General features: G+C 40.4%; 2 protein-coding genes across 8 annotated transcripts in view; one reads left to right on the top strand and one right to left on the bottom strand.

Moving 5' to 3' along the window:
- qrich1 (glutamine-rich 1) overlaps positions 1–15160 on the top strand; it is a 20048-nt gene extending 4888 nt beyond the window's left edge. Inside the window, exons 1-12 of one of the 6 annotated variants that reach the window (XM_086292448.1) lie at positions 6881–6993; positions 8136–8395; positions 8470–8538; positions 11517–11654; positions 11749–12555; positions 12923–13082; positions 13262–13416; positions 13515–13629; positions 13994–14102; positions 14197–14348; positions 14437–14527; positions 14615–15160. In XM_086292448.1, coding sequence (XP_086148574.1) covers positions 6987–6993; positions 8136–8395; positions 8470–8538; positions 11517–11654; positions 11749–12555; positions 12923–13082; positions 13262–13416; positions 13515–13629; positions 13994–14102; positions 14197–14348; positions 14437–14527; positions 14615–14804 — 2253 coding nt within the window. In that variant the 5' untranslated portion in view covers positions 6881–6986 and the 3' untranslated portion in view covers positions 14805–15160. The other 5 variants (XM_086292452.1, XM_086292449.1, XM_086292450.1 and 2 more) reach the window with 5 other exon arrangements.
- LOC147330713 (proline-rich transmembrane protein 3) lies at positions 1433–7985 on the bottom strand. Of its 2 annotated transcripts, none has more exons than XM_086292453.1 (3): positions 7856–7985; positions 3796–4289; positions 1433–3461 (listed from the first exon to the last, which is right to left on the bottom strand). In XM_086292453.1, exons 2-3 carry the CDS (start codon positions 4271–4273, stop codon positions 1822–1824), a joined length of 2118 nt encoding a protein of 705 aa, XP_086148579.1. In that variant the 5' UTR covers positions 4274–4289; positions 7856–7985; the 3' UTR covers positions 1433–1821. The 2 variants fall into 2 exon arrangements, with proteins under 2 accessions (XP_086148579.1, XP_086148580.1); XM_086292454.1 differs by lacking the exon at positions 7856–7985 and adding an exon at positions 5026–6300.

Below are 15160 nucleotides of genomic sequence, written 5' to 3'. Positions count from 1 at the left end.
TTTAACAATAGATCCACAGATGCTACACGTGTAAACACTCCAGTAGTTTTAATATCTGATTATTAACCATTAATCTTTTTTTTTTAATCTAGTGAATCTAAATTCAATAGTATCAATGCATATTCAATATTCATACACTAAATGAAAAGTGTTTGATTTAGAATAATTAGAATATTAAATATATTCAGACTTTTTGATTTGATTGATGTGGTCTGCTGGGTTTTTATGATCTATTCCAAATGAATAATTTACATTTTAAAATTAATCATTAACAAATCTTTTGTTTAAAAGTAAACAGTGAGTCGCCGGACACACCACCTTTAATAAGACAGATGTGAGATGGTATTTAGGCTATTGAAACTTACCAATTTAAGTCACTCTGATGGTCACATTTGAATGTCAGCAAAGTTTTAGGCTAAACATCAATCACACTGCTGCAGGTGTTTGCACAGCACCCACTGCATCATCATCACAAATCATCACAAAGTTTGAAAAACGATTGAGAAACTGTCACTGCAACATACAGCAAATGGAGGCAAGGCATCACACCTTTAATTATTATATAACGGTGCTTTTGTAAAATGATTTCAAAGGTAATCTCCAGAACCACCCCCTTTTCAAACTGTTGACCAATCATTCAACAGTTTGAAAAGGGAGAAGTCTTTGTTGTGTATGATAAGCATGTACTGGACTAATCAGCTCTGTTATCCTGTTTTTTGTGTTTGCGCACCACTGAGAAATACGACATTACGACATATGCATTGGGGCTACTGAAAGTAGAAATAAGAAGATTAAAATATTTATGGGAAAAATAACCATCGAGTTTGCGATTAAAAAAAACAAAATGTAGGTTTAAAAAGGTTCCAAATTCAGCAGGAAAAAGAAAACTCAGAAAATTTCAAATGTTTCTGAGGTTTTTTCTTGTAAATGTGCCTTTATTTAATCCTGAATTTACCACTTTGTCTCTGTACAATTTTTTTTCTTGTCAATTTATGACTTTTTGAAAATTTTGAGTTCTTCCCAATAGATTCCTTTTTTCTAACACTGGTAGTTATATCAAACAATTCAAGCTGAATAATAACACAACTAAATGCTACTAAGTTTAATTAATTCCCTTTTGTTCGGGATAATTACCCACACCCATGTCTAATATCGAATGTTTAAATTCTATTCTTTTTTTCACCTCTTCTCAAAATCTTCTGTTTCTCGGTTTTTCAGCTTTACGTAAACCAGTTTTCAGTGATCTAAACATCTACTAAAAGATTACATCCTTACACCTCCATGCTGACTGCCATTATTATGATTTGAACACAAACACACACACACACACACATATTTGAGGCAAAATCAATAAAAGTAAATTTGGTATGATGTAAAACATGGTTAGCACAAAATTTATTCTTTCAATTTCTAAATTTATTGTTGATCATATTATTCATATAAATTCAAATTGATTTACAAACAAGACAGTAAAAACATCCAGTCGCTGTTGGTACACTAATCAGATGTCAACAGATAAGAGATGGTAACCTGCTGAATTAAAGGTCATCTGTCCTACATACACAAATAACACTGACAGAACAAAACATATTAGACCTTTATTATTATTAAATACTCATATTATTCACTAGGAGAAAAAAATCTGACTCAACAGATTTATTTAAGTGAAAGTACCATCATCTTCTCAAAAACATAAAGATCACATAAAAAGTGACAAATTTCAGGTCATACTGACTGTATTTTTGCATTATCAAACCCACCCATAGTAAACAGTTTTTACTAAAAGAAATATGATAGTTTATGTAAAAGAAGTTTATGTCCTTAGAGGTCTGTGACATCGTCATCTGACCAGTAATGCTGATGCATCACTGCAGAGAATTCCTCTCTCATGTATGCAGCAGCTTTAGACTCACTGCTGCCATTATTTTCAGATGCAGCACTGGGTGACTGTACTGGTTCTTTGGCCTGGAAATGGTCTAGAGATGCCGAAATGGACTCTGTGTCCATCCAGCCGTAGCTGATAAAAGCTGGAGGGAAGGGTTTTAGACCACCGTCTTCATCATTGGTGCCCATTGTCCATGAGGGAGGCGGAGGTGTGAACAGACTCCCTGCTACAAGCTGTCCGTGGTGAAAAGCATTGTCAATGCTGCGCCTGAGGTTAATAGGAGATGGGGGCCGCATGTCAAACTCTATAAGTGAAAGAATACACTCACGTTCACCAACTTTTTGCCACAGCAATGCTGCCTGAGAGTCCGAGCTGCTACTACCAGGATCAGACTTGTGCTCTGATATTTGGGTGGATGTTCGATCATCATATGGGGACATTATGTTGTTGCTGATACCTGCTTTTGACAGGTTATATTTGGACCAGTTATTTGGCATCAGGTCTTCCCAGCTTTTATCTGATTTTTTTAGTGGGACTTTCCACACAGTGGCTAACACCCTATCCCAAAAGCTTTTATCCTCCATTCTTTTGAATGCCTCCACTCTGCTCTGCACATGATCACCCCTTGTGTGACCCTTAGATGGAGTCCAGAAGATCCAAGATCCCAGGACAAGCAAAGAGAATCCCCAGGCTAACTCAAGGAGTCTCGCCCAGAACTGACTCAGCCACCAGCCCCAGCCAAAGCGCCTCCAGTTTCCCAGTAGCCCATAAAGCCAGAAGAGACTATACATCTGAAGGCTGCAGCATAGCACCCCAAGGAAAGCGCACCCTGCTATGACTCGCTTTCCGCGCCTCTCGGGCCTCTGTGAAGGAGCCCACTGTGGTAAAGAGGACCTGAGAAAGGGTTGCAGATTGGAAAGGGCCTTTGTGAGGATCCCCAAGCAAAATGGGAGGCCCCAGCAGAGGGAAAGGGTCTGTAGCAAAAGAGGGACAGCAGGGGTTAAAGTTAAAGAGTATAGATCGGCTACAAATAATGCAGAGCAATGAAATATACCAAACCCTCCAACCACCCATGGGTGCTGCAGCTTTAGTGGGAAAAGTAATAAATTTAACCCTTTCAGTGTAACCAGAGCGAGAGCAAGCTGCACCCACAGAAGAAGCTGCAGAGGAACATTATGTAGTGCTGCCAGAGTGGCATGAGACAGAATCTGACGGGTACCATAGGGGTCAAGTATGAGGAGGATGGTACGCAAAGAACCACCCATGATTAGGAAGCTATTTGCCAGGATCAGGGTGTAACAGAGGGGCCGAGGAAGCGTACATGCTCCAGCCGTCCCCACAACTGCCAGGCAAGCCATCAGCAAGAAAAGGCTGGCAGACCCAAAGACGTGCAATTCCCAGGCAAACGCCAGTGTGCGCCTCATGTCGTCCCAGAGCAGACTGGTGCCATTAAAGTTTTTAAGAACAATACACGGCCCAACACCCAGCACGCAGGGGCCTCCAGGTTCTGAAGGTTTATAATTTATCATGGAAGTAAACGCACTGGTATGGAAAGGAAGTTTAGGGCGGTCTCCACCTGAAAGAAAGAGAAGATTTTATATTTTTAATTAAAAATAATTTCATGGTGAATTTTTACATACTGTACTGTTAGCCCGATTACCAGCATAGTTGCACAGCATGCAGTGTCACAGACAGCTACATCGAACCAAAAGATCCAATATCAATCACTTTTACTTTATTTGCTTTTTAAATAGATTTAAATTTGATTTTTCATACAAAAATGTGAAAAGAAGGATATAATTTTATACTAGATCTCACTGTGACCACCTGACAATTTGATGCAGTTAAAGAAAAACGTCAAGTAATGCACTATGTGCGCTACTTCACTTCCATATCACAGCTTTACTTACGAGTTGGGAAGTTGTGTTTCACAGCAGAGGTATGACTCTCTTGTAAGCGCTCTGCTGTTATGTGGCCGCCTTCCAGCAGAGCTCCCTCTGAGATTACGGGTGCACTGGGGTGAGTGTTTCCTGTAATTGAAGTATTAGCTTTGTCAGCTCTTTGGTCCAGAGGCCCTGAGTGGTGCAGGCTGGGTTCTGTCCCCACTATGATTCCAGACCCAGAGTGGGTTTCTTTGCTCAATGGAGTGACAGCCTGATTGATGAGTTGCTGCAACTCCATGCTGCCAACACTATATCGGCTGCCTTCTACAGGGCTTTCTGATTGAAAGATTACTTCCCTGGCCAAGCTGTCCAGGCTGCTGTTGTTTCTGGCTCCACTTTGAGTTGTTTGGACTGAGCCAGAGTTGGATGGTGAATGCGAAGACTGAATAAGGCTTCCAAGTGAAGAGAGGGACACGGTTAGTGTCACAAAGAGCAGACGCCCCATTTTTGACAGCCAAGATCTGTAGAGAAGACAGAGCGAAAGCACTGAAACACGTTTCCATGCATTCAGGTTCCTAATGTCCCTAGCACTAAAATTAACAGTCTAAAAATATGCTTTACAGTTTTTCTGAAGCTAACGCAAAACTTCAGCCAACCAAGATAATAAAAAGCCTCTTTTAATAAAAAGTTCCTCTTTTGTTGCCACACTTTCACAGCAACTAAATAATCAAAAACTGCTTTGGTAAACACAAACATATGTACTAAAAATATTTATTGATGTCAAGATGGCTAAAACTTGATTTTACCTTGAAATAAACACTGAAACACTTTCTTCACAGCCATAATGGGGAGGTAAATGATTATTAAATATATTTAGATTCACACAGACGAACTTTTATGTTTCAGTTCTAAATGACAATATTTTCTACGTGTAATCTGGAGGATGTGCACCCTCTACAATAAATGCACATTTGAATCAGCAAAATTACAACACAACTTTGGAAAAACTGTTCACAATATGAGTCAGTCGGACCAAAAATATAAAGTAGCCATTTCAGTAATAAATCAGGCAGTGTAAACAATAGGTATCTAAATGCAATTAGAAAGACTAGAAAATGCTGTGAATCCAGAAAAACTCTGAAAAACTGAAATATTTTACCCCTTCATAGTTCAGTTATGATTCAGGCAAACACAAGTATAAAACACACATGACAACACATCATTCAGCTGTCAAATCAGTCTAACTCATTGACTTACCTGCGATCAAGTCTTATTTTCTGCTTTCTTTTTAGTGCATCACGGGTTGTGCTGCATCTCTGGTAAAAGTATGTGTAAAGCCTGATTTCTGAGGTGATACACAAGGTGCATCACAGTGAGCCTTGAACATACTGACTGGCGCGCTCACAACTAACTAACGGCTTATTGCACCTGCTGGTTACTTGGCAACTTTCCATCACTATGTCGCTAGTAAAACAAAGACCTGATTACCATGGCCCATTTCTGGAGAAAAAAAGTTGAATAAATAATTCCTGTTTATTGTTTGCAGTGTTCATAAATGAAGGATTTTAAAATGAAAATCAAAGTTGTAAATGACCGACTGTTAATAACAACCTACAAGCCTTCTGTTTTGTTTTAATGGCAGCTGTTTAAAGGTAAATCCTTCTCAAAAGGATTACATTAAGATTCTTACAGTGGCATAAAGTCACCTGCAGTGATAAGCCAGTAAGTCACGAGCCAAGTAAGCTGTTTCATGCCAACTTACTAGCTTATTATTTTTCCAGAGTGTGCATGTGAAAGACTTACGCTTTATGATCAAATTAGGAGAGTGTTAGTCACCACTCAGATGAATCCTGTGGTCTTTTCTCTATCAATAATGGATCAGCTTTCTTTCCTCTTAACATCCACCATGGTGATAGTGTTCGGGCTAGATTTTGCTAAACAGGCAGATTTTCAGAAACTAGAAGATGTTACATTTCAAATGAAGATTCACCGCATTATGACTTTCGTTTTTTCCATGAACCCTCTTAGTTCCAAGTCATCTTTGCTGACAGCCCCAATTTAGCCTCAAACCATAAACGTAACCCTGTATTTTGGAGAAAAGCCAGTATATATTATACTGGAAAAAATAGTTCTGTTGCATATGTTAAAATAATTTTGTCCCCTTACTGCAAAGAATTTGGACATTTTCTTTTTAAATTACATCTTCTAGGATCATTGCTTGTGATGAGAGACCTCAAGGGGTTAATTATAATAGACTCAGAATTTGGGTGTTTTAAAGTCTATAAACAGGGGTGGACATTTAACAAGAACCTATCCTTAACCCTAGATGTGTTGCCAACACCCTGGAAGATGTTAAGCAGTTAAAGAAAAATGTACACATACTACATAAACGCTGCCATAAGAGAGCCCTTGTAGAGTCAGAGATAGTCTGCAGCGAGTGTGGGAATTAACTCTTTCCAATCCAGTGTGTAGAGGACACAGCCTATGCACACAGCGCATCTGTCTAGGTCCACCTTAAGAAGGGCAAGAGGCAGTTTGTTGTGGAGGGAACAGGGGGAGGCCCTCAGTAGCACATGCCTGGCTCTTTAAGGCAGACTGGGGAAGTTAGAACAAGTTAAAGGCACATGCATTCATGTTTACCAAGCTTCAGGAGAACCATCCTGGAAGAAAATGTTTGTGTTCATTTAAAGTCACGTATCTTGATTTCCAGAGTCAGAGGAAATAAATTAAACAGTTAATAATAAAATAAAATGATTAATAATCAAAAACAGAGACATCGTAACATAAAAACAGTTTGACCGAAAATAATAATTTAAGTAAGGAATCCCTACTAAAATATTTTAAAATAAAATAAATAACCAAGGCCAATTAACCACATAATGTGGCCAATATCTATCTAATTTAAAACTATACAGATCCTACTTTTCTGTAATATTAGAACAGATATCTAATAGTATGACAATGATCAGTCATTATTTTGTCTGATTTTTAAATTAATCCTCAATGAAAGGAGTGGTATTGTAAAAGGCTGTCTATTTATTGCGATCATTCAAACTGGGTATCTGTGTATATAGGTTCTATCATTTCAATGCAAATGACCCTGTTTTAATCTGAGAGACTGTGATTATCTTGCACTGCCAGATTACGGTTGACCCACCGTTACAGATGAGACATGCCCTACCTTTAACTACACAAATGTGGTTGCACTTCTCGTCCAAATGTCATGTAAGTTTTCATAACAGTGCTGCTCTTGCTACCGGGATGGGAGCTGCAGTTATCAGCCCGTTGGTTGGCAGAGCAGTGTGGAGAGCAGCCGCGTTGTTTTCGGGGCCTATACTTCCGTCATTTTATGTCTCACTTGGTAAACAGTGTGTGGGGTTTTGTGCGTGTGTCGCTGAGTGGTGTTTTTTTGGACATACGACGTGGGATTTCGCCGCATAACTAAACCTGCGCTTTGCTGGAAGTGGTAAACTTTTAACACAACCCGGAGCTCAGCGTGAAATAAGCAGACGTCAGAGAATCGGCCAATGGTTAAATTTTATCTCCGTGTAATCACGGCATTGTTTTGCGGTATTGCACAGCTGCTAAAATGTGCTATGTAGCCAAGTAAATGGTATGCTGGTGGTAGCTGTTAGACGTTTATCGGCTTTTTGGTTTTAAACACCGTGCCTTGGCGGAAACAAGAGGATTTCATTTTATTTAAGGTAGCATGACAGGATCCAGAGCAGCCGAGCTAGCTCGCTAGCTAACGTTAGCACAGTGGTTAGCCAGCGAGGTGTTGCTGTGTTAAATACAGTTCGATAGCCTCTATTATGAGTAAAACTATAGCCGTGTTGTATAAGTTACGGCATAAATTATATTGGTATTCAACAGTGTAGAATGCAGTCGGCGGTTGCTACTCAGTGAACTATCCATATGGGTTGTGGCAAAACAGCGCCTAGCTAACATTGTTAAGCTAGCATGCTAACAACTAGCTGTCACATAAACTGTCAATATAATGAAACCAGGCACCATTGTTGGTGCGTTGCTTCATTACTTCATTGCTATTAAACCCAGTTAATCGCTCATAGTAAACATTTAGGTTTACCTTTCAGCTAATCTGTGATTGCAGTGTTTCTTAATTGTAGGAAAAGTTGATTTAAGCAAAGCACAGTCATTGTATTAGCTCCAAGCCAAATGCATTTAACATAGCAACCCTAACGTTCCCAACCTTACTGACAAACATTTAAACTGCATCATTGTAGTTGTATGTAAGAGAGAAAAGCTGTCTCTCATCATTTTACATGAACATTGCAAATGCAGCTTGTTTAGGATGTAATGGATGTAACTGTGCTCTTAGAAGTGTAAAAGAAAAATCTCCTTTCCAGGTCCAGTGACGATGAACGAGCAGGAGAGTGGGGTGGTCTCCTTTGACGAATATGTGCGGCAAAAGGCCCGCACTGTGCCTCAGCACAGGATGAAGGAGTTCCTGGAGTCTCTTGCCAAGGGCCCAGAGGTGCTGCAGGAGTTCAGCCAGCAGGAAGGGGCAGCCACCAGTACAGCCATGGTGTACCATCAGCAGGGTGCCAACTGTGTTTACACAGACAGCACGGAGGTGGCAGGATCTCTCCTGGAGCTGGCCTGTCCAGTAAGACACTTTATATTGGGTGTTGAATTATGTTGTTTGGTGGTTTGCAATTACATGTAAATGTTTTATAACAGGTACAGGTGACCTCAACAGAGATGTCACCCCAGCTGCATCAAGGATCTGAACAGCAGCTTCAAGTGCAGGTTAGTTTCTTCTTGTTTCAGCTGCTCTTGTTATTGGTCGGATCATCTGCCTCCATCTCACCCTATCTCACCCTATCCTCCTCTTTCACACAAACTCTCAAAGTTTGCATCCACACTGCTCAACCTGACCTGGCCCAATGATGTATTCATTTCTAATCATATCCATCCTGGTCACTCCAAAAACAAATCTGAGCAACTTCAGCTCTGTGACCTGCAGTCCCGCCTTGTCTTACTGTCAGTGCCACTGTCTCCAAACCGTAGATCAGAGCAGGTCTCACTACCGTCTTTTAAATTCTTGTTGCTATCCTTCTGTCACAAATCACCCTGCCACTTGTCTCCATCCACTCAACCCTGCCTGCACTCTCTTCTTCACCTCTGTTGTGCACTGTTTGTTGCTTTGCATGGTTGATCCTAGAAATTTAAACTAATCGAACATGATGTCATTTGCAAACGTAGTCCACAGAGACTCTTCCTGCCTAACCTCATACAAAAACATAGTGTGTTTAAATTTTATATAGCCGATTGTCCTCTCAGTCTCAGCACACCACAATTACTCACTAGTGTTTGTGTCATTACATAGAGACCAGAATATGTTACAAATTATTAGTTACTGTTTTAAAAAGCAGTGCGTTATTTTTGCATTACTCCATAGCATAGCCTGATACACTGTCACACATATGAGAATGCATCTATGTTGACATTAAAAACCTGAGGCTACTAAGGATGTACCAGTCCAGCTTTTTCCCTTTCTGATCTGACACCACTGCTTTGACTGTGAGTCTCTGCTGATGTACTGATTTGATCTCAGTGTTGGATTAGAAAGCTGTATTTCTCACTGTGAGGAAGAGATTGAAATAAGGGTGGGTAATTATAGATTCAAAATTTATATCATGATATTTCATCAGAAAATTTGTGCTAATTTTGGTGATATAGAAAAAAAAATACAAAAATTTTAAACGCTTGCAGACAGCAGCTTTTTTTGTAAGTGTAAGTACATGAAGTGCACTCTCTTACTGAAATGAAATTTGAAATGTGAATCTGTCAAAACAAGATGGCAACAGCATTACATACAGTGACACAGCATACGTCAAATGTAATCACAAAAGTAGCCGAGGTAGTGTTTCCATGTAAGTCTGTATAAACATATAAAATAACTGCTTAACATTTGAGTTTATCAATAACTAAAGTAGCTTAACCTCAAACACCTGCGCAGTATTGTCATATAATTAACCTGAAAACGTTTTTTTTTTTTGTTTTTTTTACCCGGGATGTTTTATGTTGTTGTTTTTTTTTTTTTTTTTCTTGGGTTGAGCTGTTTAAACACCTGCAGGTGATTGATTTGGTAATTTCTACCCACCATTGGCTCTTCCTGTCGTAGTAATGCTTAGTTTGAGGCATTTGTTTACTTTTGGGTTACATGTCAGGAGCTGCGAGGCTCTCCTCAAAGTTTCTCCACCTTTTGCAGGAGTGGTTTTCTGGAATATTTGAAAGGTAGCTCCCTTTTTACTAAATCTATCAGAGGCTGACATGTTGCTGTTCCTCTCAGACATGCCTGGGTTTTTCTCCTAGTCCTACATTTGAAAATGTAAATGTGAGACATTGCTGTAGCCAAACCATCAAAATATGACACTCTTATAGCACATAAAATGTGTACTGGTGTTGTCTTTATCAGCTATAGATGTGAATCATTTGTATGAAATGAGGTCATACTCCACTTAAGTTTTCACAAGTTTTGAAAAGGGTTAGGGTTAAAAACAGGCTATAAATTTACAGAATTTATGGTATTTATTATTGAAAAAGGGAGGATATAGAAATATATTCTTGTTCATTTAATCTATTTGCACTGGACTGGAGTCATTAGGCTGCAAACTGGTGTCATTTACAGGCGTTGTACTTTCTTCATCAAGAATGAGACAGCTGGAGTGAAATTAACTTTAACTGACTTGATCACATTTTAAATTATAATTATATCATAAGTTTAGTAAACACTCCTAAAAAGTGTTACACAAAACTTTCCATCTTGCATGACTGGACAGAGCATAATGAGAGTGAATGTAAACAGGAGGAAAGTTTCCAGTTAAATAAATGCTTCTGCAGATGTACAGATAGAAGTTGTTGGTGTAGCAGCATGAAATGACCCCAAACCTCCCTCCATGCTGTGTTAGCTGTGGCGCTAACTGCTGCTGTTATCTGGTAAACAGAAAACATTGTAGAACTCAAAGGAATGGATCCCATACTGACCCAAAAAGTTGGATCGAGTATTGGACTGATATCCAATCCAAATATCAAAGCAGTGCCTTCTGAGAGGCTACAGTCAGGCTCACTGGGAGGAATCCCTTTCCTACTGAATACAAACAGAAGATCTTTCACTTAGTATTTAAGTATGCATACAGAGCCAACAGGAAATGTGAAAACCACGCAAAGGAGCACTTTACAGAAAAATGTTGTGGTCACAATGATTCTTCAGTAGGAAAAGGTGCAGGTGGAAATGGAGGATACATTTCTGACTGGTTATACTGATTTGTACCATCACATTGTAGTCCTTCTGTGCAATAAAAATTAAAGCAATGTAAATGTTTTTAATGTAATTGGAAAGAGGGTGTTTGCTTTTTGTTTGCCTGTTGTGCAGATAATTAAAGACCTTGTAGCACAATCAATGAAATATCTGTTTGATTAGTAGCAGAAGTTAGTTCTATGAAGTATCACAAGCCAAAAAAAAGATCAACTTTCTCTCAGGATTATGGTTGCTGTTTCATGCTTGTTCAATTCACATTAATGTAATTAAAACAGGATCAGTCACCTCAGACATGGGTGTATCTTACTGAGACTTCAAATGTATAAACTTGAGACGCCTTATGACTTTGATGACTGTTGTGTTGTTCATAGCAGAAATGTCAAAGAAAAGTATTTCAGTGTGTTTATGATTCATAAGGTTGCTTACAAGTCTGTTTGTTTTTCTTACTCTCCCTCTGTGCCAGGTTCAGATCCAAGAACAGCAGGGCCAAACAGTTGGTCAGGTTCTTCAGGTGGCCCACCCCTCTCAGCAGGACATACAGGGAATCTCAACAGCCCAGCTTGTGCAGGCAGGAGAGCTCACAGAGGAGCAGCAACAGCAGGTAGAGGATTAACTTCAGTTACGTCTATCAGGTTTTTCCATGTTTCCCCATTTAAACAAACAAACAAAAAAAACATGTTTACTGTGTTTCACAGATTCAGGCTCAGTTGGTTGCCGCCGTAGCTGGAGGACAACAAATCCAACTGTCAAGTGGCCAACAAATCCAGTTGCAGGGAATGCAGCATATTCAGTTGCCTGGGGGACAGCAAATTCAACTTCAGGCCGGCCAGCAGATTCAGTTACAGGGTGGGCAACAAATCCAGATCCAGACCATTGAGACCATGACTCCTGCTCAGCAACAGGACTCTACCAGGGAGGCAGAGCGGAGGCCCAGCACTATCCCCACTGTTCTCCAACCAGCCAAGAAGCGTAAGATGGATGTCCCCCTAGCTGTTTCGTATGCTGTTCCACAGGGGCAGCAGGTGGCTACAGTTTTAGCCATCCCTCAAGGCCAGCAGCAAAGTTATGTGTCCCTACGACCGGATTTGCTCACAGTTGACAGTGCTCAGCTGTACAGCACTACAGGAACAATCACAGGTCCCCAAGGTGAGACCTGGACCATCCCTGTGTACTCCACTCCACAGCAGCAGGGTGTAACTCACATTGCTATACCACAGGAGACGTATAGCACAGTGCAAGTAACTACCGCCAACGGCAAGGACAAAATGTCCCCAAATTCCACATCGAGGTCTGCCGACGTGCATTCGGCCACCACTGCAACGCAGGAAGAGATCGTGCAGACCCTCTTCCCAGCACAGTTCATGAACGGCAACATTCATATCCCCGTGGCAGTGCAGACCGTAGGAGGGACATACAACACTACACAGTCAGTGCAAATATGGGACCCAAATCAACAGCAGAGTCAAGGGGAAGATGGACAAGACCAGCAGCTCCATCTGCAGGTTAGAAAAGACTCCGTCTTACAGTTGTACTCTGGTCCTCGATGATTATGGCTGGAACTAAATTTGCCCTGTGCAAATGTAACAGAACATAACTGATAATTGTTGCTTTGGTCATAATCATGATGGTGTTTTCAAAAGTTCATGTTTATTTTTAGCCTTTTTTTCCTTTCTGAATTAAGAATGTGAACTAGTTTAACTAGGACTAGTTAATACTACTAATCATAACAATACCATGTTACAACATAACAGTATTATCATACTATGAATTACCATCATGTAATTAATAAGATGTGTTTAACTCTGCTGCCATCTTTCTCAAAAACCTTTTTTTTTTTTTTTTTTTTTTTCCTTTGCTCTTCTACTGCAGGGTCAAGTAGCCACTGAAGCTCAGGGCGAAGCACCCACAGAGATTCTGGTTCCTGTGTGTCTAAAGCCAGAGGAAGGGCTGGAGGTTTGGCGCCTTTGGGTGAAGAGAAAAAATGCTGAACTAAGCAAACGGGAAACAACAAAGCTTGCGCCCATAGGACGTAAGTAGGCCTGTTACAGTTGTCTCAGTAACAGTGAGCTCTTGCTGAAACCAGAGGAAGTCACAACATTTTGCTGTTGGCACTCTGTAGTACGTACTGTTATTCTTAGTCACCTAGAAGTAAAGTCAGTTTTACACTGCTTCTCCAAACGTAGTGTTTTCTGGTATTTCTGCATTCAGGTCGTCAGCCCCTGCGTTTTCAGGAAGATCTGGTATCCAGTGCAGTGGCGGAGTTAAACTTGGGTCTTTCCCTGATGACTCAGGAGGCACGAGGATCCGAGGACGAACAGTTTGCTCCCGATGTCCTGTATTATGTTTTCTTGTGTATACAGAAGGTTAGTATCTCCATACTCAACCACAAAAAGGCAGGAAGAATAAAACTAAGGCTGAAATTGCTTTTCTGTGTTGTTGGTTTTTTTTTTCTTTTTTATAGTATCTTTCTGAAAATGGACGTGTGGATGATATTTTCAATGATCCATATTACACTCGATTTTGCGAAAGTTTACACAAAATCCTGCACGACTGGAAACCCACTGTGCATCCTTTAGGTAAGGCAAAATCCACAATTTTGTAATTGTTTTCGATATTCAGGCAGCATTTACATGTCCATTGTCGAGTGTTTACATACATCTTTGACATTTGGGATCTTTTCTGGCATGATTGTCATAGCAACAACCATCAGTCATTCACAAGATTAAAAGAGCTTCTGTTGCCTGTTTGCATTAGCCATGCTAGCTGCACTTTACTAACCTTATGCAGTTAACAGCATTTTTTTTGGCAAGGACGAGCTAAGCAGCAGATCGACGATTTAGTTCGGGATCACATCATCCTGTTCAACATGACGGAGATGCGCTGAAGCCTTAAACACATGCATGTGAATCCTGCCGTACTCATGGTATGTTTTCCTCTTAGGTTATATCATCCCAAGTCACGTGACAGAGGAGATGCTGTGGGAGTGTAAACAGCTTGGCGCACATTCACCTTCCACATTGCTCACAACTCTAATGTATTTCAACACTAAGTGAGTAACCATTGAATGGCCCTTAGTCTTTTATCCTCTCTCTAATCGCTCAGAGTCAAATACCGAATATGGTACAATGTCGTATTTGTTGCAGGTATTTCCACTTGATAACACCTGAACAGCACATGAAAGTAGCTTTCTCTAAAGTCTTAAGACACTCAAGGAAGAACCCAACTAACGCCAAGGACAAAGCAACCAGTATTCGCCTTCTCAAAGGGCAAGGCCTACACAGTGCTGGACAAAAAGGTACTCTCTTGCTCAGGTCGTGATTAGCTCAGTGTTGGATAGCAGAAATGCCCGTTGTTGACCTGTTGCTGTGTACTGCATCATTTAGGAACCGATGACATGTATGAAGAGCAGATCGAGGATCCTGCGAATCCTCTTCGTTGTCCCATCAAACTTTATGACTTTTACCTCTTCAAATGGTGAGCAGCACTTCAGCTTAGTAGGATTTATGTGATGATTACTCTTCAGTTTACACCCCCAGACACATGCTTAACTAACTTTTCCAGCCCACAGAGCGTTAAAGGACGTAACGATGCGTACTACATGACTCCAGAGCCTGTCGTTGCACCAAACAGCCCGATGTGGTACTCCTCTCAGCCCCTCACAATTCAGCAGGTGGAACAAATGCTGTCTCGCATCATCGTGGTCAGAGAGATCCAGGAGATCATCTGTGTTGTTCCAGAAAATGTGAGCTAGATTGAGGACTTGGCTCACAGGAACTTGTTCTCCAGATTGTTGACTATGCAGTATCCATCCTGACTATTATCATCGATGGCCATTAAAATAAAGTGGAACAACTTCTGAGGAGAGTATCATGATTATGCTCATCAGATCCATAAATTCTTCTCTTCTTATTATCTCTGTTTTTGACCGGTGGGTTGGACTTCTTGTTCTCTTGGCTGCCTTTGTAAGATATCACCTCTGTAACTTTTGAACCGGCAAGTGAGCAAGACTTTAGTCTCTTCTCAGCTGGGCAGAGATGATACACGTTCGTGTACAAAGTCAATCTTATAAATGATTAAACAACTGTAATCTTTTCTTTCTTAACCTCA

This window comes from Aulonocara sp. 'chitande type north' Nkhata Bay, linkage group LG5 (assembly GCF_057382095.1).
Source record: "Aulonocara sp. 'chitande type north' Nkhata Bay isolate Kocher_YH1m ecotype deep benthic linkage group LG5, A_spYH_male_GT1.1, whole genome shotgun sequence".
Lineage (NCBI taxonomy): Eukaryota > Metazoa > Chordata > Actinopteri > Cichliformes > Cichlidae > Aulonocara > Aulonocara sp. 'chitande type north' Nkhata Bay.
This window is presented reverse-complemented; position numbering and strand designations above follow the sequence as displayed.

Bases quoted from the DNA above. Each gene is read 5' to 3' on its own strand.
- LOC147330713 (XM_086292453.1), bottom strand. From the start codon at position 4,273: ATGGGGCGTCTGCTCTTTGTGACACTAACCGTGTCCCTCTCTTCACTT. The intron at 3,462-3,795 runs GTAAGTAAAGCT...TCTTTCTTTCAG, and splicing joins GAAACACAACTTCCCAACTC to GTGGAGACCGCCCTAAACTT.